Source organism: Ctenopharyngodon idella, chromosome 12 (assembly GCF_019924925.1).
Source record: "Ctenopharyngodon idella isolate HZGC_01 chromosome 12, HZGC01, whole genome shotgun sequence".
NCBI lineage: Eukaryota > Metazoa > Chordata > Actinopteri > Cypriniformes > Xenocyprididae > Ctenopharyngodon > Ctenopharyngodon idella.
This window is the reverse complement of record NC_067231.1, coordinates 6,009,841-6,032,302: the sequence shown is the minus strand read 5'-3', so window position 1 is coordinate 6,032,302 and position 22,462 is coordinate 6,009,841. Positions and strand designations below refer to the sequence as shown.

Here is a 22,462-nt window from a genome sequence, read left to right as displayed (position 1 = left end):
GGCCTGGGTGTTCAGCTTCCTTTGGCAGGCTCAACTAGTAGTGACTCGCTGTCGCTGAAATGCTGATTACAGGTAGATAAATTACAATTTGCTGTTCATACAAACATTTCACAAACTACTATCGAAAATAATAATACCTGGCAGGCCAACAGTTGTCTTCCTCCAGGTGACGCTTTGAGCCGCTTTAAAAAAAAATGTATTGGGAATATTTGTACACTGAAAAATATATTATTTTAATTTAATATTTGAGCATTTGATTAAACTGATATATGCTAAACATACAAACAGACATGTGCCACAATAATCCTTATAAAAATGTAATAAAAGATTATATCTATATATTTATTTTTAAAATCTGTCTAATCCAGTAACCACAAACCATTGTGATTGGTCCAACCTTATCAGTGCTGAGAAAATGAACGGCTTGCACATGATGACGATGTCTGCGTGCTGCTTCAGCAAAAGTCTCAGAGAAAATTTACGACTGTTTAATGATATTATGAAACTTTGAATTGGAAGTACACATTAAAAAGTTAAAACTGCAGAATTATTACTGAGCCACCCCCACATTGTGCCTGAACTCTAAGCCCCGCCCATTTCTAGAATCAAATCAGTAGGGGTCGCTGTGGGGTTCTACAGCAGTATTTCATTCCTCATCCTCTCACTAACTCACACACGCTGATGCTCAATGATGGCGGATAGTGCGAGTGAGAGCGACACTGACGGAGCCACCCCTCATTGCTCCTCATCCTCGTCCTCCTCCATCCTCATCTCTTCATTCCGTCTAGAAGAGTTGTCGAACCGCCTGGCCTCTTTACAGCAAGAGAATAAAGTGTTGAAGATCGAGCTCGAGACGTTTAAATTGAAATGTAAAGCTCTGCAGGAGGAGAATAGAGACTTGCGCAAAGCCAGTGTCACCATAGTGAGTCATTCACAACTGTTTTTACAAATAATACTTATTTACCTGAATGCATATGGAAGCATACACTAACCATAACGAGTTTAGCGTGTTACTGAACTCATTTACAGTAGCTGCTACGGTTAATTTACGCGTCACTAAAGCTAATGTGCTAATGATTAGCTTTTATTGTCCCCTGTTTTCCGTTATGTATTGTTTTAAAAAATAATTTACTAAACAAGCACCCTTTAGTCCCCATTTATTGACTCTGCTGAAGTTTTGGTTGTGTTTAGAGTCTACGAAACTGTCAGTGAAATGTGAGTCTTAGCATAAGCTAGCAGTAGAATATTAAGTTAATTCGGTATAGTAATTACTCTGGGAATGTCAGCCTCATTTTGATATGTAACTAACTTGATTTAAATGAATATCTATATAAACAGTTAACAAAAGTAGTATAAAATACACGGTTCGTTGAAACTTGATCTTATTATTTTAAGTGACGTACAGTAGAATGTACCAATAGGAGCACGATCCTTATGACTCCCATAATATATTAAAATAATATGTTGTTGTATTAAAATGTGGCTAACTATGATTAGTTAGTGATGATGCTGTGAGCACGTTATGAGTCATCTGCCCTCTTGTTGATGATTTGACCATTAATATATAAAGTAGTACAGTTTAACCCTGTAGGCTAAAACATGACTACATTTTTTTTTTTTTTTAAATGGAACAATTTATTTAACCTTTAGATATAATATTAAACAATCAAAAAGGTTTTCATATGTGTTTTATGTTTGGTATCATCAGGCTTTTATGGCTCATCTAGTATGATATGTTGCTATTTATATGGTCTAAAAATTATAATAGCTTGTACTGTAAATAAACAAGATTTTTATAATAGTATTGCAGACTACTTACTTAAAATGCATATAAATATCAGTCGTTACTCTATATTCTCCCATTAATATGTCTTAAGATTATTTTAAAATGCTTAATGTTTTCTATCAAAGCTCTGTAGTTGTATTTGTGGGGGCGAAACATATAATGCAATGCAATACGATGATGATTGATAGATGTACAAAAAAACATTGCTCAAAAGCCTGATGTATCATATTTGATACTCCCATTTTAACATGATTTTTCTATTTAAAAAAAATGGATGAATGGATAATCAAGTAAACCTAAGTTGCTTCAGTAAATATTCATCTTGAAATGTAACTAACAACAATATAAAGGTTATTCTTTTGCTTGAATTTAAAAACTTCATAGCAAAAAAAAACACATACCACGAGCTGAAGGTAGATAATTTTTAGAATCGTAATAAAAGGCCTTTTTCTTGCTAAATATTATAAACTATCAATCAGACAATGTAGTAGATTGTGTACAAGTCTTTTCTGCAAAGTTTTGATCATACATAGTTCTGTCATGAAACTCTAGATGGCACAGGCTGATAGGTCTTAAGCAAGCTGATGATAATTACAGCATTAACTACTAGACGCAAGCGGATTGGTCCATGTCACATCTGCAGCCAATGAGCTTGTTGCTCACACATTTAAATGGCTGGTTACATTCACTATAGCAGTTTACAGTGCGCTTCAGAGTTCTTCTAAAACCCTCCACCTTCCCCAGCTCCACCTATACAGATCTGCTATGGGTTATTGATATATGCTATTTGTGCAGCAGCAGCGCTATGTCTTACTCACAGCAGCGTATCGGCGTATGTATTGGCAGTAGCAAGTTCCTGTACTTGCTCTGCAGCAGCAGCAGCATAGCAGATCTATTCTGCCAAGACCAAATACATTAACATTTTCATATCCATTACCAGAGAGTTGTCATAATAGAAATGTTGATATTTTACAGGCCTTAGAAATTTGCATATGATAATGTAGGCTTTATAGGGTTAAACATAAATCTATCATGTAGTACGCTGAGTACGTAATGTAAACCATCACACCTGAATGATGGATTGATTAACCTGTGAGCATGAAATATTGATGATATACTTTAAAGCACAGTACAGTACAGTCTGTCATCAGTTTGTTTTGGTTCCTAGTTAATATTTGATAATCATCGAACAGTTGTTCTTGTGTGTTGTGATCATATGCTTATGTATACACTTAAAAGTGAGAAAGCGGTTGGTCTCTGATTGGGCGGCTTTATCAGGTTTATTTCATTATTTTATGTATATAGACTCCATCCTCATGCACTTCCCATTCTCTCAGAGTTACAGTCTGCAGATGACTACATAGTAAGACCTATATGTAGAAACATATTTTCTGTTAGACTTTCAGTTCCTTATATGTAACTCATAAGGGTTTTGGAGCACATTGCAAATTGGTCTCTAAAAGTCAGATGAACTTGGCTTGTCGCTATAAATTATAACCAAACCATTTTGCAGAAAATGCTTTTGATTTATCTTCATGATGTTGCCTGTTTTCCTGCCCAGCTTTTCCTGCCTCCTGTGTTTCTCTAAATCATTGCAGCTGCAGTTAGAAACAAACTTCAGGCTTTTAGGTCTGTTGTGCTGCATTCATTAGTCAAAGAGGCCACTTTCTTATATGCTTGTAAAACTGATTCTTCAATGCTTGTGAACCTACAAGAAGTGTTGCTTTATGATTCAACTGGGATGGTCAGCATGTTCCAGCACCATTTGACTATCAAGTGTCACACATTTAAGCATTCTTCATAACATACAGAGAATTTATAAGACTCTAATGGCCAGATTTAATAACGGCTTGCACCAGCACAAACCCTCTTTTGGCATTAAAAAAAAAATTACTGTCAGGACACCATTTTTTTTTTTTTTTTTTTATTGCAATTTTGTTTTGTATAAGCATTTATAGGAGTTTCCCTGTCAGATGCAAAAATTATTGTAAGAGAAACCGCTGAGAACAGAGAGAGCGCGTGTTAGAAGAGAATGTTCTCCACTTTTGTTCGTTTATTTGGAATTTTAATTTGCTGTGTCTGTTGTTAGATTACCCTCGCCCAATTACCATCAGCTCTGCTCGTTTGCGACTCCATGCTAATTTGCCCTGCTCTTGGTAGATTGTCATTAGAAATAGGCTGCTGTCTTTGTATTCTTTAATTTGCGCATTGTCGGTTCATCAGCCACAGAACTTTACACTCCCATCTGCACTTTTATGGGATTGCGGTCTTACACTAATTTGCCCTGTTTAGTAAATCTTTCCCCAAATGTTTTAAAAATAAATTTAATTATTTGCACGTTAATAAGTTTTTGATGTATGAAAACTATTAAAATGCTTTTCTGGTGACCATTCCTGAGCAAATTGTGCATCCTTGTCTGCACAATGTACAAATAGCAGAAAAACAATTCAAAATGGTCACCACAATGTGATTAACAAAAAGCTTTTTACTGTTTTATTCAAAGTCAGCCCTTCATTATCAATTTTATGACCATTTATTACCATTTCATATGCGTCATATGCTTGCGAAGTGAAGGAATGGGTTTGTAGCCAACATTGTGCAATACAAGGTTTGGGGCCAGATTTATTAACAGCTTGCGTCAGTGCAAACACTCCTTTGGCATTGAAAAACTACTGTCAGGATTTACTAAAGACACGCAGTGAAAAGGTGTGGACACACTTATTTTTGCAGCTGACCTTATTGCATATGCATTTGTAGGAGTTTTCCTTTCAGATGCAAAATTTACGGGAGGAGAGTATTTAAGTGAATCATGCAAGGTGATTTACTAAGGTTTGTGCTAGTCAATTTACTGGTATTTGCGCCAGTATTTACCACCCAAAAAAAGCACGTCTTAAACCAGACACTAATTTGCGCTCCTCTTTGTAGATTGTGTTGGTCATTATGGAAATGATCCGGCTGCGTCTGGGTTCTTTAATTTTCGCGTCTTGAGTAGATCATGAGCAGAACTTTCCACTCACATCGGCACTTTTTTGGAATTGTGCTCTCACGCTAATTAGTAAATCTGGCTCTTAGTGTTGTCACTATACTGGAATTTGTAACTTCAATACAATACCTTGAATAATATCGATCTTGTGTGTCGAAAACTGCCATATTGATATTTGTATCAAATTTTTTTTGATAATTGGTAATTTTATAGCAATAGCTTAAACAGCACAGGGAGGCTTTATTTAAAATTTACCAAAAAAAGTAATAAAATAAGAACAAATAAGTTGCAAATGAAATACAATAGAATAAAGAGACAAATGAAATAAACATGGATAAGTTTTTTCAGGTGGGGCTAACAGCAGTAACCTATTCAGGTAAGAAATACTACAGAAATTAAATAAAGTAATAAAATGTAAAAAAAAACACTGGATAGTCTTCATTGTAAATTAAATACAGATCAATGCTTACAACTAAAGTTACAAAAGTTATTCAGTCAAGAGCAAGGTCTTTTGTTCTTTGGTTAACATGACAGACAGCAACAGGTTTATTAGGCTGATGTCGCTTTAAAAGCTTATATGCACAGATCCAAAATACTGTTACACATGCGTTTTCTTTCTTAACTATTTGCATTCCAAAACTGACTATTTACGTGAATACTCGCCAAGATGGACATTTTAACATAATTTTGTGTGTATTTGATAATTTTTAAGCACTATAAGCCATTAAAAAGAACTCAATTTGGTACCCGCAAGCTGTTTGAGAGGCGGCTTTATGTGCGCGCCACTTATAAAGATCAGTGTCAGCGCAAAACCTGGGAATAAGTAAAATGATAATAATAAATGCAGGCCCTGCAACACCACTATTCAACCGGAGCAAATAAGTGAGTGAAAAGAGGGAGGCGTATATCAGTTTGCCAATGGAGACGAGAGAGCAAGAACTCGCAGCTGGTATCAGTGTATCGATACTGCAGAAAAGGAGTATTGAAATCGCTTCAGATATTTCAGTATCGACATGTATCGAAATATTGATATTTTTGGCAACACTAATAAGGTTAATGAAACAACTACCATTTACTGATGTATTTTCAGTTGCTGTAGACTAACATTGTTGCGCTTTCTAAAACATCTTTTTTTTTTTTTAGCAAGCGAGAGCAGAACAGGAAGAAGAGTTCATCAGTAACACCTTGTTCAAGAAGATTCAGGCCCTTCAGAAGGAGAAAGAAACACTAGCAGTCAACTATGAGAAGGAAGAGGAGTTCCTCACCAATGAGCTCTCTCGAAAACTCATGCAAGTAAGTGCTCAGCTGTCTTTTGATATGTGTCTGGGATTAGCTTTCTGTGGTCAGCACTGAAGAAATGGCCGCTAACATAGATTACATTTGATGCATTTACCAGAGCATTGAGTGTTTCTCAAGAGCACATATTGCATAGCAAATGTAGTGCACTTGATAAGTAAAATAAGATGGTTTCCACCATAGTGTGCAGAGCTCGGTGATAAGTCACTAAGGAAATGTTGTTCAAAGTATGATTTATCGGCAGCCTTGAACAAGCCTTTTGGGATCAATTAAACATACACACAGCCTTGTTAATAGTGATAGATGGCTGTTTCTGAGCTCACCTACCTAGGAAATAACTTACTCAAAAGGCCCTTTCCAGTTCCACCACACTCTTGAGGTTCGTCCACCTTAGAGGTAGTGATTCATGCTCTTTTGGGGAACTGTTTCGGCAGTGCTGTTTTTAAGGAACTTCTTGTGGTTTAAGAGTCAAGGGAATTCTGTTTGTCCTCAATTTCCTGTGGAACATGAGAAAAAGAGGCAGAGAGGAGTGCGGAAGAAAGAGCTGCAGAAAAGCACATTGTCACCTGTGACTGCATATTTCATCACAGATGGGTAAATGTTGAGTCATGGTTGCAGTTTGTTGGAAATGCAGCTGTAAGCTCTCAGATTCAACAAATGTTCTCCTGAGCTGATGTCCAGAAAGCGTTTTTCATTAAAAAATAAACAAATAAATTACTGAAGCACAATGATTTTCGTGACGTTTACTTCCAAATGTATAATTACTTGCTAATGTTTTTGAAAGAAGTATCTGACGCTCACCAAGGTTGCATTTATTTGATCAAAAATACAGTAAAAACAGTAATATTGTGGAATTATTACAATTTTAAATAACTATTTTCTATTTAAATTTATTTAAATATTTTATAATGTAATTTATTTCTGTGATGTCAAAGCTTGATTTTCAGCATCATTACTCCAGTCTTCAGTGTCACATGATCCTTCAGAAATCATTCTAATATGCTGATTTGGTGCTCAAGAAACATTTCTTATTATCAGTGCTGAAACAGCTGTTCTGCTTAATATTGTTTTGAGGAAACTGTGATACATTTTTTTTTTTAAAGATTAATGAATAGAGAATTCAAAAGAACAACATTCATGTACAATAGATCTTTTGTAACATTATAAATGTATTTACCATCTCTTTTGATCAATTTAATGCATCTTTGCTGAATATGAATTTCTTAAAAAATATATATGTATTATGGACCTCAAATGATACAATGACAACTTGCATTTAATAAACAAAATACATACATACATACATACCCAGAAGTGGAAACAGAAGAAGAACCATTAAAGTCCTTTCCATAATAATACAGAGAAATATGAGGTTTGAGCAGCTTTAGTCTGGCACACACTATTTTCATAGTTTTATCTGTTTAAAGTCCATTTTCTCCATGTCTTGCTCAGTTACAACATGAGAAAGCTGAACTGGAGCAGCACTTAGAGCAGGAACAAGAGTTTCAAGTGAACAAACTGATGAAGAAGATCAAGAAGCTGGAGAACGACACAATCTCCAAACAGCTCACCTTAGAACAGGTAACTCCACTGAATTTTGCTCAGCAAGTCTTCTCAAATTTTTGCATATATTTGAACTTTCTGTTATTTTTAGCTCAGACGTGAGAAGATCGACTTGGAAAACACTTTAGAGCAAGAACAAGAGGCTCTTGTGAATCGGCTATGGAAACGCATGGACAAACTGGAAGCAGAAAAAAGGTCAGTGCTATTCTGTGTTCAGTAACTGCTGCTTTGGGTAACACTGCCACGGCTCACCTCAGAAATTTAAACACTACCTCGTAACTGAGAACATAGTGAAGCCACTTTGAATATTTAAAGTGCCCTACATGCATTTGCTGAACACCTGCTTTTGTGTTTTTTAGGTTTATTGTGCATTTAATGTTATATCTGTAAGTTTTCTTTCCTGACTTTAGTGGTTAGATTAAATGAAAGAGATTAGAGGTCTGTTTTGTTCCACTCCTGCAGGATTCTTCAGGAGAAGCTTGACCAGCCTGTCTCTGCTCCTCCGTCCCCGAGAGACATCTCCATGGAGATCGACTCACCTGAGAATATGATGCGACACATCAGATTCCTCAAGAGTGAGGTGGAGCGTCTGAAGAAGAACCTCCGCACTGCAGAACTACAGCGTAAGTTCCAGTACTGCATTACATTTACTTTTTGTCCTTTGAAAACATGAAATAAAAATTGAGCCTATTAAATGGCATTCATCAGATTCGTTCTCTAATGAATATGCCAAAGCATATGTTTGTCTTTTGTAAACTTTTTTATTTTTTTTTATCAATTTAAAGCTACACTATGTAACTTTTGGCCCTCTAGCGGTTAAAAAACAACACTGCATGCATTTTGCTGAAGAACATTGTTTTGATTGTGCTTCGGCTCTGCGTGACTGTGTGGATGAATATGGTTCTTTCTCACAACTAAAAAATGAGAGTAAGATTATCCTACTGTTCATAAAGCATTTACTACTAGGCTTAAGAGATATAACCGGTTTAGATGGAAAGGATCTCAAGCTGACTAGCTGAAGACATTACTGTAGATATACCCATTAATAGACATGGTACTTCCTTGAAAATAAATTCCTGCACAGCGCTACAACAACCATATTGAGACAACCCTTCACAGTAGATCATGCTTTACAATGAACTCTGTTAGAGAGCTACATATGGCAATTTATCTGTTCAATAAAACACCTTACTCGCCTGTTGAGTAATAAAAACGCAATCTCTACGCAATCAAATGCTTTTACAACTATTCAAACGCCTCAGTTTTTGCCATCTCTGAAAAGCCAAGCCAATGTTGATTCTCAAAAATCAAATCAAAATTTATTTATAAAGCACCTTAAAACAAAGTGTGTACCAAAGTGCTCTACAGTTTCAAAGGGATTAGATAAAACACAATAAAAATACAAGGAAAGAAATAATACAATATAAAACATAATAATGTTAGTAAACATAATAAAGATAGTACCATATAAACAAGAGAAAGATGATGATAATAATAATAATATAAACTTCTGATCCAAACTAATGGTCCTTACAAAGTAGCAAAGGCCTCATCAAACAAGTATGTCTTAAGATGAGTTTTAAACATGTTTACAGAGGTAGACGATCTGATAGACATTGGAAAACCATTCCACAATTTTGGAGCAACAACTGAAAAAGCGCGATCTCCTTTACTTTTTAACCATGACCGAGGAATTTCAAGGAGCAGCTGATTTTGGGATCTCAGAGCTCAAATATATTTTGGTGCCAGTCCATGCAGAGCTTTAAAAGTATACAAAAGTACCTTGTACTTTATTCTAAAATAAATTGGTAGCCAGTGTAAAGAGGCAAGAATAGGGGATATATGATCCCTCTTTCTTGAGTTTGTCCGCAACCTTGCTGCTGCATTTTGAACTCTCTGAAGACATGACCGCGAAGACTGACCTACACCCAGGTACAAAGTATTGCAGTAATCAAGACATGAAGAAATAAAAGCATGAATTACTTTCTCCAGATCACTGAAAGATAAGACAGATTTGAGTTTAGCAGTATTTCGCAATTGAAAGAAACTATTCTTCACAACTGAATTAATTTGTCTGTCAAACTTTAACTCTGTCAAAGATAAATCCCAGATTTTTAACATGCAAAACTAGCAAAACTAAAGCAACACTGCTACCAGAGTCAGTCTTTACTAAAAGGTCATTAGCTTCCCTAAGTAGAGCTGACTCTGTGCTATGACCTGATCTAAAACCAGATTGGAATTTATCAAAAACATAATTTTTAGTTAAAAATGAAGTACGCTGACTAAAAACTATTTTTTTCTAATATTTTAGATAAAAATGGTAGCTTAGATATTGGCCAAAATTATTTGGATCTGTAGGATCTAAGCCATGCTTTTCAAGAAGAGGCTCGACGACCACATGCTTAAGACTTGAAGAAACACAACTACTAGTCAGACTGCAATTTATAATCGAAAGAACACTTGGTAAAATTATTGATAAATTATGAGACATAGGGATTAATATGGAAGTTAATATCAGATTGAGATTGTGTAATCAATAGTCTCATATCCTAAATTTTTTTGAAAAAACATTTCAAGTTAGTTGTGACAACTAACCTGTGCTTCTCCCATATACATCAAAGTACCCCGAGCAACTTTTCTCTATTTACAAATATAACAAGATACGCATGGGCAAGTGATGTATGTATGCAATTTCAAGTGAAAACCATCCTGCTAGATCTAAAATATAAACGTGTATAACAGGCTTACCATAGTGAATCAAGGTAAGACCTTTTTGGAATAAGAACTGATTATGTATTGACTCTAATTCATTTGTTGACTTAAACTTTTAACAAATAAAAGTTACATAGTTTACCTTTAATAGTTTACCTTTAATAACTTGTGCTGCTCAGTAACTTGTGCTGCCTCAGAAACATTGTTCATTTTCACCTTTTCATCAAAAGTCAGGTTTTTTTTTTTATAAAGAAAGTAATACTTTTATTCAGCAATGACACACTAAATAGATCAAAAGTGACAGAAAATACATTTATAATGTTACAAATGATTTCTAGTACAAATAGATGCTGTTCTTAGGAACCTTCTATTCATCGAAGAATCCTAAAAATATTGTGTAAACCATGATCCTTTTTCAGCACAATTGACAAAAAATATATATTGAGCAGCAAATCAGCATATAATGATTTCTGGAGGATCATGTGACTGAAGACTAGAGTAATGATGCTGAAAATTATTTTTGCAAATTAATGCAGCCTTGGTGAGCATAAGAGATTCTTTTAAAATATTCAAAAATCAAATCAACCCCAAACATTTGAACGGGGGTGAGTATGTAATAAAGTAATTAAAAAAGCAAAGAATGTGTCCAGTGGGATATGGTGAACTTGACCTTCAGCCTCCACATCCCAATTAAAAAGCCTTCTCAAATCCTGTTTTCACCACTGTAGCCCAGTGATTTTTTTTTTTTATGCCATTCCTGTTCATGGCAACTAGATGGCAGTGTGTGCATTAACAACAAATACACATTGCTCTGATGAAATACTCTGTATGGCCCTGTCCTCAAGGGCACACTTGATGAGAACTTGTGGTCTCATGCTTTTTGTGTGTGTTTGTGAAGTCTGTGAGCGCAAAGGCTGTCCCTCTTTATTTTTATGGTTCATAAATTCCTAGTCTTCTACCCAACAGTCCTCACCTGTATGTCTGTAAGAGCTGAGGGTGTCACAAGTTATGTTGATATGTTATCACAAAACATTTTCACAGTTGCAAAAAAATTAGATAATGCTACCTTGATGACATTTATATGTACGTGTACATGATTAATAAATGTCAGACTGTTGTAAGGTAAGAACAAATGTTCAAGTGACCATTCCATCAGCTGGTCTAAAACTTTCTCACAAGGTCACATGCTTTTTGTCATATTGCCCTCATTTGATTTTCTCATGGCTGTGCATGTGAACCAATGCACTGTTACCATATGACTTTACCATAAAGATAAGCTCAACTCTTTGCTGTGTTTGTGTTTACAGATACAGAGAAAAGGGCTCAGTACATAGAAGAAGAGCGCCACATGCGGGAGGAGAATATCCGCCTGCAGCGGAAGCTCCAAAGGGAGGTGGAACGCAGGGAGGCGCTGTGCCGGCAACTCTCTGAGAGTGAGTCCAGCCTGGAGATGGACGATGAGAGGTACCCGCAGCCCAAACATCACATGTGACACTATGGGAGTGCAATATGTATCATCTACAATAATATTGTAAATGTTGTTTTACCGATGTGGAAGCTGACATTATTAAGCTTTGGTAGTAGGGCTGTGACAGTGGCAGTACTACTACCAAATAATAATAACAAAAACCAGGAAGGAAACATACAACCTAGGGCTGGGCGATACAGCTAAAAAAAATTATCAAGATATAATGTTTCATATTGATTGGTATTGATAATTATTGAAAAATTAATAACCTTTAAAAAAAAAAAAAAAAAAAAAAAAAAAAATACAGAAGAAAAAAATGTTTGAATTTAACCAATGCATTTTTAATTAAGGCAAACAACAAATCATTTTAAAACCAAATAAAATGTTAACAAATCTTTCTTATATTTTATATGAAGATTAAATAAGTGTTAAAGAAACTTAGAGCAGCACAATTCTGGATAAATTGAGAAACTTTTGTTTCAAACTGAGATCACGATTCTGAACTAATATATATATATATATATATATATATATTATATATATTAGTATAGATAGCTAAGGAACTGTGAACATTGGAAAATATTCCTTAGGAAAAAGTGACATGATGTGACATATTGTTCACAAGCTGTTTTATTGACGTCTTTCCGCGGTTGAAACACAAATAAAGTGATTACATGAGACATGATACATTCTGGTAAGTTGTACTATATCTTTCAACATACCTTTGATGTTCATGCATGTTTTTCGAGATATAACTATCGAAGAGGAAGAAAAGACTCGCGCTCCGCACTGCCGCCTGAACTGAGGCATTACAGCGATCTGACACGTCACATTTAAGAGCGTCAAAATGCCATTTATTGTTTGAATTTCATGATAAAATGGACAGAATTTGAAAACTGAAACTTTTATTCTTATCAGAAGTAACAAAGCACAAAGCTTTTTGCGATTATTGGATGGGAGGCGCTACAAATAATATTTGATGTAGGAAAAAAAAAAACGCAGACCTGGCAACCCTGGCTTGAACTATAGGTGATTCATAGGGTAAAAAAGAGCCTGCTTTAACGTCACTATTTTTAAACTGTTAATGCGTTAAAATTCAACACGAGTGATTTTCTTCACACACAGTATGTATGAGTTGCAGTCTGACACGTTTTCCTGCACCCTTTTGATTGACAGGATATAGTCGGCCCTGATCATCGGCAGTTTTTAAACAATCGGCCGATGGCCAATAGTGATAATAATAGCTTTTATCGGCCAATATCGATTGTTGGCCGATACATCGGTGCATCTCTAATGTAAAATAATTCTAGACAAAGACCAGACAGAAACAGAAGGCTTAAATAAATGGCAAACAGAGGACTAATAAACACACCTGAAACGAGGACTCTAATCAAATCAGTAACCATGCATGCAAACAGGGAGAGAAAGGAGGAGAACTGAACTAAATAATTAGGAGATAACTGACACTTAGGGTACATTTACACGACAACGATATTCTTAAAACAGAGAAAATTTTTCTTTGAGTTTTCCGTGTACAGACGACACCATTGTCAAAACTATCCCCATTCATTCAAATCCGTGAAAATGACTAAAAACGCTGTATTCTGCTAGCAGACCATTAGATGGCGACGAACACTATAGACTGCACGTGTAATGCGCTTGTGCATGATGTCATCGTTTTCACAAGTTCGCTTTTTGTTGTTTACACAGAGACCTTTTTCAAAAACTTGCACTTTGAAACCCGTTTTCAGACCACCAAAACGCTGTTGTCATGTAAATGAATGGCCAAAACGCATAAAAGGTTTTCTGTTTTTAGTTGAAAACGGTGTCGTGTAAACGGCCCCTCAGATATAAACTGAACAGAAAAACAGATCAAAAACACAGAGGCAAAACAGACAAAAAGGTCTGAACAGCAGATTTTATCTTCTGCAGGTGCAAGACATTTAGGCTATATCTGATGTTGCGCTGCCAGTAAAAGCAAAACTAAATTACTAGCTTGTGTGAAATGTGCTATACAAATAAAGCTGCTGCACCTTAACCAGTCTAATAACAAGCACAAACTGTGTTAAATAGAATTTGATGTGCAAGTAAAAAAGGTATCTGTCCTACAGCTTTTTCTACTAAATTCTTAACATGTGATTGCTTTAATTTAATTTTTCAATGTGTAATTATATTAAAAAGTACTTATAATCGCAATATTGGTTAAAAAAAAAAAAAAAAAAAAATCGCAATTAGATTATTTTCCAAAGTCGTTCAGCCCTAGAAAGAAAGGTTTATAATCACCTGCGAAAATGGGTGAGATGTAAGTGAAGATTTGGGAAAAGAAACAAGAGATTCCAGTGGAATAACGCATTGGAGTATTGTTAAATTCATTGAAAAAAAAAAAAAAATGGGTGACCAGATCGCAAAGCAGAATACAAAGCCAACAAATGGCTTAAATTTATGCCAAATTAATCCAAATATTTCCATGATTGTGATGTAACATTTAATTGCTAACCTATTATTTCTTTTGTAAACAAAGTTTTGTGCTTCACTCATGTTGTAATATTCACTTAAAACAGCATTCACATACAAAAAGTGCTTACAATGTGTTTGGCGGTTGTCAAGATGACCGGCCCAGCCCTATTTGGGAGTCATCTGTCACAGAAAAACCCACACAAAAACAAATTCGGCAAAATATTTTCTAATTACCGTAATCAACAGAAAATATTGAGATGATATTTTTTTGCCAATATCACACACCTTATGTAACACATACTGCTTCATTTAGAAGCTCTATTTTACCAGTTAATTTCACTCCATGAACATTTTAACCTCCACCTATTGTTATGCAGGTACTTCAATGAGATGTCCGCTCAAGGCCTACGTCCCCGTACCGTATCCAGCCCCATTCCCTACAGCCCGTCTTCCAGCAGACCCATTTCACCAGGTACACCATGTTTACTTGAAAACATGTACTTTATGCAACTTTCATAATTCATCAAAATCATTGTAATCTGCTATTGAAAGTTGTCTTTGAATATGGATCAGACAGTTTCTATTGTGGTATATATTTTTTTAATAATAATAAAAGCAATACATCTGTTTTTCCTTTTCCTTACACAAAGATAATTAAACTATTTTCTGGTTCTGGTTATTAGTTTGTTCATTCCAGGAACACGCAAGTTTTAATTTCTTCATAAACTGATTCTGACTTTTGTATGATTGTAGCCAGATTCAGTCAATACCTGTCTTCAGGAGCAGGTCTGGCCAACATTCCTTGTCAGAACAGAATAACAAGGCAGATACTCAACAACAAATCCACAAGCAAAGAGTTCTGAGAAGGGGTGTTACCATCACAAAGACTGTTCTAAACAATAGGCAGCAAAATTTTTTTGCCTGAAATCAAAGCATGTATCCTTCATGGATAAGCCAATTGAAATGCATTGCATTGAGTTCAGTGAAGATTTTCAGAGAGACTGAAAGGGAAATTATTCATCATCGTTAACTCATGTCATTCCAAACCTGTATGACTTCCTTTCTTCTGTGGAACACAAAAGGTGAATTTTTGAGTGGTACCTGGCTGCACTTTTCAACATAATGAAATTAAATGAGGGTTGGGTTTGTCGAACTCTAAACTTACAAAAAAGCATTGTTAAAGTATGGTAAAAGTGCCTTATATAACTGTGAAAGATTTTGATTTGTTCCTCCAACAAACCAATGTTTGTGTTCGGTGGCCGATTTGAGAATGAATGTTTTTTGTTGTTGTTGTTTTGTTTTTTTTAGATCAGATCTTTTCCGCGAATTGGTTATTTAAAATTGCAAAACTGGTTTGAATTATTTGTTCACTCATGTTCACTTGTAGTTAACTCATTGTCTCATGTCAAAAGAGATGAATTAAGACTTGAATTTCTGTTCTCACGAAACTACTCAGGAGACGTGGAATATATTGCAAAACCACAAGTCCCACTTTTACGATCCTTTTATGTTGCTTTTGTGTCTGTTTTAAATCTCGAAAGCTGAAGTCCCTAATGTGTGGGAAAAAAGCGACCAGTCCATCAACACTGTATAACACACTTCAGTGAATTTGCTAAAGCCTCGCTGACTTTGTGTACCCCATTATGTTTGGTTTTGCAGGGTTGTCATATGCGGGACACACAGTGGGCTTCACCCCGCCAACTACACTGACCAGAGCTGGCATGTCCTACTACAACACACCTGGCCTGCATGTCCACGTAGGAGCCTCGCACGGCATTGCAGTGAGTTCCTTCTGCTCTGCACCATCATGGCTTGTCTGGGTTTTTCCCCCTTCCTATTAAGCCCAAAGTTGTGTCTGCTAGTGTCATAAACTTTCAATTTTGTCATCAGCATGGAAATCCATCCTAAAATCTCCGCCTTTATTCCATTTCAGAATGATTTGATCAAGTGGTGTACACCAGATGTTGTTTAGGACATTCAGACTGACACTTTCATTTCCCCTTTCTCTTAAACATACCTTGTTAGACTGCTCTGCTTTTAATTCAAGTAAACACATTACTGTTTAAGATTAATTAAATATATTTAACATCATTAAATTTAGTGCATTCTTTCATTCATTCAGCTATTTTAAAAGACTGAAATAAGAGCACCAATGCAAACAATTTATCCTTTTTATCAGTCAAATTCATTTAAAAATGTCAACAGATATGAAATATGATCAGTAAGAGAAAAACACTGTTAATGAGAAGACTAGCACTGGACCGTTGCAGGTTAGTGGGGAAATATATTTATTTTTTTATTCAGAATGCACAGTTGTAAAAGGAAATATATTCATAGGAACATTTCAGCAGGTTCAAGATAATTAATGTTAACGAAAAAAAAAGTCATAAAACGAAGTAATAATCTGCATTCTCATGTATCTAGGTGCGCTGAGCACTGTTACCGGAAACTTCAGATTTGTAACAAGTAGAACATGGAAGTAGTTGTGCAAGTAATCCATAGCCTTAGCTGCTGACATGGCCCTTGACCTACTACATAGTATGTGCGTACTATGCACATGCAGCCTGAATTGTCAAAATATGTAGCTTTTCTCTGGGCCATCACACTAAGGAAAGAACTTTTTTTTAGTTCGGCACAATAATCTATAAAAACATTATTATGATATCAGCAAAATCAAATATTCATATTTATTGTTATATAGGTACATAAACCAATTTCAATATGTATATACTAGAGCTCCACAATTAATCATTAAATGATTGCGATCTGGATTCAAATACCCATGCAATTTTATTCCTAAATGACAACAATATGGCTATTTCTATTAAACCTTTGACAAGTACTGTCACAGTGGAACATTCAAATATGCGTTGGTTTCAAAAAAGATTGTATCAGTTACATCATTACACCAGTAGTGACTTAAATGTATTTGTCATTTGATTAATCATTCATGAGATTCATTCAAAAACGCAGTCGTCAAACAAGTGAAGTCTTTGAGTAAGTCATTGAATCATTCATTCAGACTGATTAAAAAAAAATTAAAATTAATTAAATATATTATTTAAATAGACAGAAGCAATTAACATTTTGTCATAACCTCTAGTAGATCACATGATTTTTGTTTAGTTGTCTATTCAGAATCATGGGACAGTTGTGAGCTCCATTTATATAAAAAAAAAAAAAAAAAAAAAAAAAGTAATTCACAATTTATCCAGTATTCTACAAGCTCTAGTGTTTTAAATTAGCAGTTGCCCTTTTTTGCTATTATTCCTTGTTGAATGTGTTCCCCAGACTGTTTATTTAAGTAAAAAAAAAAAAAAAAAAAAAAATTATTTTATTTTGAGATTAAAATGGGTTTGTTTGGTATGGACATACGGTATTCATTTTATTTGTGCAGGTCTTTAAAAAAAGTCTTACGTGTCTTAATTTTGACTTTAAAAACTGTAGATACCCTGTAATATACAAAACACAGAACAGTTTATTCAGTACAGTTTCCATGTGGGCCTAGTCTTTGTCTTGTTGTAATGTCTTTATTATGTGTTAAAGGTCATTTGGATTACATGTCAAACATTCATGATCTAGCCTGTTCTTCAACTGTTTTGAGCCAAAAACGTAACTGACTGTTTTGCTACATGACCTGCACACAAAATAATGGTAGCTCATCACAGCCATGTGTTAAAAGGATCATGGTGTTTTTATGTATTATGTTTTTGAGGTTCACTTATAATAGTTTTTTTGCACACACAAAACAAAAAAAATCTGTATGATTGAATATTATGTTCATTTAAAATATCCTGTATATATTTAAATGAATATAAATTTAACCATTTATTATTTTGTAAAACTATTTTTAAGATTTTTATTTTTATTTTTTTTTTCAAAATCTGTATTTTTAACAGCTGTACGTTTGTTTAAAATGCTTTGGATAGCATAGATCTTGCTCTATCAGCCCGTATGTTATTAATTTTATTTGTGCAGGTCTTTTAAAAAGTTCTTAAAAATCCTGAAATTTTATTTTAAAAATCCTACAGATACCCTGCAATTCAGCACTCCAGTCAAGTCACATCATGCTTATTTATATAGCGCTTTATACAATAGATTGCTTTAAAGGGTACCTATTATGCAAAATCCACTTTTACGTGGTTTTGGACATAAATCTCCATGTAAGGACATATCTCCATGCAGCATGTATTCTCTGGCTCTGTAGGCTGAACACCGATACTGACAGTTTCCGTCATTTTCAGTGCTTGAGATTGTTCTGTTTGTTGCATGAGCTCTTGAAGCTCCGCCCTCTTCTTGAAAGGGGGCTTGGAGCAGCAGCTCATTTGCAATTAAAGGGACACATGCATACGGTGTGTTTTTGCTCACCCCTCAAAAGTGGCCATTTTAACATGCTCTAAAAAATTATATGTGGAGTATTTTGATCTAAAACTTCACATACACACTCTGGGGACATCAGAGACTTATTTTACATCTTGTAAAAAGGGGCATAACAGGGGCCCTTTAAAGCAAGCAGCTTTACAATATTAAACATGACAAACAGGTAGTTTGAAGGTGTTTACCAGCCTGAGCAAACTTTTTCAGAAATTTCTCTTTGGCATACTGTTTTGAACTCCAGAAACAAACTCCAAACTCCTTAATTTTGTCCTGATTTTGTTCAAAATGACATCACGTCAGTTCATTCTTCGATTTTGCTTGAACTATATAGGGCTGATGTGAATCAGCTTTAGAACTTCAGCTGTTCTAAACATCAGTTTTGTCACATCCCATGACAAGTTATAGATGATTTAGTGTATTCATTGTCCTTTCTCACCCCACAGAGACCCTCCCCAAGAAGAAGCAACAGTCCAGACAAATTCAAGAGGCCCACGCCTCCACCTTCCCCCAACACGCATGCTGGCGTGCAGCCACCACCACCTCCTCCACCCACCGGACACCCAACATCATCCCAGGCAGCTCAACTGCAGCAACAGCAGTCCTTGCAGCCATAGATCAATGCGCCATCGCAGAGGACTCCAAACAGAGCTGCTTCACTGTAACATCCTTCAAGCCAAAGGCTTAAAAAATCCTTATTTTCATTGTCTTGCACTGAAACCATAAATTTGTCTTGTGTTCATAATTTTGTGTTGAACATCTCTTCAGTGTATAGCACAGTTTTAGCAAGTACTTAGTGCTTTGACATCAGTTTATGTCAAGCGATCTACGCCCATAGCAATCTCTTAGAAATTGCTTGGTCATAGATGGACAAAAAATACTATTGAGGAAATGATGTGGTCGTATATTTTTCATAGTTTATTATTTTGTTCAGACACTTTAAAAGTGTCAACCAGAGTAGAAAAGTAGGACATTCCAGAAAGCCACAAGTACGTTCAGTAGGTAGGTTCAGTACTCCAGATGGAATCATGGTCAAAGCGGCTAATGGCCTTTTATTGATAAAACTCTGGCCCAAATATTACTATTGAATTCTCAGTTAAATAATTCATAAAAAGTGTCTCAGAAAGTGATTAAAAAAAAAAAAAAATCATCCTGTGTATACAGCAATATGCATTTGATAGTTGCCTCATAAACATATTTGGAAAGCAAGACCGCAAAATATGTTAATCGTGCTGAAAATAATTAGCATTAGAAATGTCCAGGTCCTATTTCATCTCAAAATCAGAAAAAAAATTATATTTTGCATAAAGAAAATGGAACCTTCTAAGGATCAAATCTAGCCTTAAAATAGGCTTCATTTGCTTTATGCAAAATGTGTTTAATTGCATTTCTTTCTGACCTGAACAGTAATTGACTTTGAGCAGTGTTTGAATGAGAACATTTTGCGGCTGCTGCAGATGTAATGCGTTGTTGGCATCAGCCAGACTTTAATCCTCCTGATAGTTTCTAAAAGCTTTTTTATATTTCAGCAAGACACTTGAAACATGAAATGTTGTAGATACTAGTCTTTGTGTGTGTGTTTGAGTAGAGTTTGTCTTGTTTCTTTTTACAAACACACCTGCAGCTCTTTTCTGCTAAACAGTGTCTGGTACCACTGTGATATTTGTTTTTCTTACTTCAAAATATACTGAGTATAAAATTGAATTTGGAAGTGAATTAAAGCATGTGTAAATAGACTTTTTGTAAAATTCCCTTTTGAAAAGTGTTACGAAAATGTTTCATGCAGATTTACTGAAGGTCAAACCAATGATTCATTGCCTGGTACTAACCTGGGGTGTGTTTCCCAAAGCCAACTATGGTCGCAAGTTCCGTCGTTACCAACAGAGTTCAACAGAACTTGCGACCATAGCTGGCTAATGATGCTTTTGGGAAACACACTCTTTGTTGGTTGTGGTTAAAGGGTTAGTTCACCCAAAAATAAAAATTGTCATTAATTACTCACCCTCATGTCGTTCCACACCCGTAAGTCCTTCGTTCATCTTCGGAACACAAATTATGATATTTTTGATGAAATCCGTGAGCTTTCTGGCCTCTGATAGACTGCAACATAATTACCACTTTCAAGGCCCAGGAAGGTAGTAAAGACATCGTTAAAATAGTCAACGTGACTACAGTGTCTTAACCTTAATGTTATGAAGCGAAAAGAATACTTTTTGTGCGCAATAAGCAAATAAAAATAATGACTTTATTCAACAATTTCTTCTCTTCCCTGGCATTCTCCTACGCTGTTGACATAGTAAAAAAAGTGCAGCACTTCTGTGTTCGACGTCCAAACGCCGGCTCGTTATTGGCCGGCTCCTATGTCAGCATCACACGCGTGTGTCATGCTGCTCATGTGTACAAAGTCAGTGATCTGACATAGAACCTGGAAGCTCTGCATTACATCTACAACATAAAGAGTGCAGGAGACTGACACGGAAGAGAAGAAATTGTTGAATAAAGTAGTTATTTTTGTTTTTTGTGCACAAAAAAAGTATTCTCGTCGCTCCATAACTGTAAGGTTGAACCACTGTAGTCACATTAACTATTTTAACGATGTCTTTACTACCTTTCTGGGCCTTGAATATGGTGGTAATGTTGCAGTCTATCGGAGGCCAGAAAGCTCACGGATTTAATCAAAAATATATTAGTTTGTGTTCTGAAGATGACTAAAGGTCTCACAGGTGTGGAACAACATGAGTGTGAGTAATTAATGACAGAATTTTCATTTTTGGGTGAACTAACCCTTTAAGTTAGTTGGTTACGGTGGCCAGGTGAATGCTGAAAGTGTACAGCCTCCCACAAAAACATGACTGTATTCGCTGCAGCATGACATTAGCGCTTTTCACCTTTAATACAGGGTGTGTCTGTAACATTTTTGTCTTTCATTCTTTCACAATGTATTCTCTGAGAGCACAATTCATTAGATTGAGCAGGAGAACCAGGAACATATTTAATGTTTCTCTTTTGTTTACCTTTTTTTTTTTTTTTTTTTTTTTTGTCACTTGTAAATATTCATCTTTGTATAGAAAAATACTTTTTTCATTTGACTTCAGTTTTACCAGTGTTTGTCTTTTTTTTTTTTTTTTTTTTTTTTTTGGTCATTTCCAGCCCCACCTACCTTTTATTGATTGATACCTTTTATTGTTGACGAATGAATGTAACGTTTGCTCATTTTACTGCTATCATTAACAGATAGGACACCTTTGAGCCTTAACTCACTGTGGTATTGCTCTAGCTTATCCCCACATCAGACTATTAATGCCTTAATATGTGGTTCACTGATTTGTTTGTCACAACAGATACTAATTCTGGTTTGCATTGCATTCTTTGTAAAGTAAAAACTTGCTACATTATGTAATGGTTATTTTGGTTATTAAAAAAGATGATGATGATTATAACTGAAGATGTCGAATTGGACCCTACACTGTCTTTTAAACTATTATTTGCAGGATAATTTCTTTTTTATGTGAAGCTAAAACACCTTTAAGTCAGTTTGGATAAAAGCATTTGCTAAATGCCTTAAATATAAATGCTTTGACATTGTTCTGCTGGTTGAATTGCATTGCAAAATTGACACCTCTTCACTGTGTTGGTTGTCAACAGATGATATTGTTACACATCATACATTTTTTTTTCCCTAATGTTTCAGCCTAATCTGCAGGTCTTATAACATCTTCAAAAAGTAGTGTTTTCTTAAAGTTATTTGAGATATTTTGAGGGAGTACTTTGAGGAAACCTTTCTGGCAGCTTTTGGTCTTGTGATTTTCTTTTTTTCCCACAA

The 22,462-nt window shown here is 35.3% G+C and overlaps 1 protein-coding gene across 1 annotated transcript; it reads left to right on the top strand.

Moving 5' to 3' along the window:
* The first annotated feature begins 660 nt into the window (after window positions 1–660).
* ccdc6b (coiled-coil domain containing 6b) lies at window positions 661–22,084 on the top strand. Its single transcript, XM_051914664.1, has 9 exons — window positions 661–922; window positions 5,913–6,062; window positions 7,518–7,646; window positions 7,720–7,823; window positions 8,091–8,251; window positions 11,648–11,804; window positions 14,643–14,737; window positions 15,925–16,046; window positions 19,086–22,084. The coding sequence occupies exons 1-9, from the start codon at window positions 689–691 to the stop codon at window positions 19,254–19,256; spliced, it is 1,323 nt and encodes a 440-aa protein (XP_051770624.1). The 5' UTR covers window positions 661–688; the 3' UTR covers window positions 19,257–22,084.
* The last annotated feature ends 378 nt before the right edge of the window (window positions 22,085–22,462 follow it).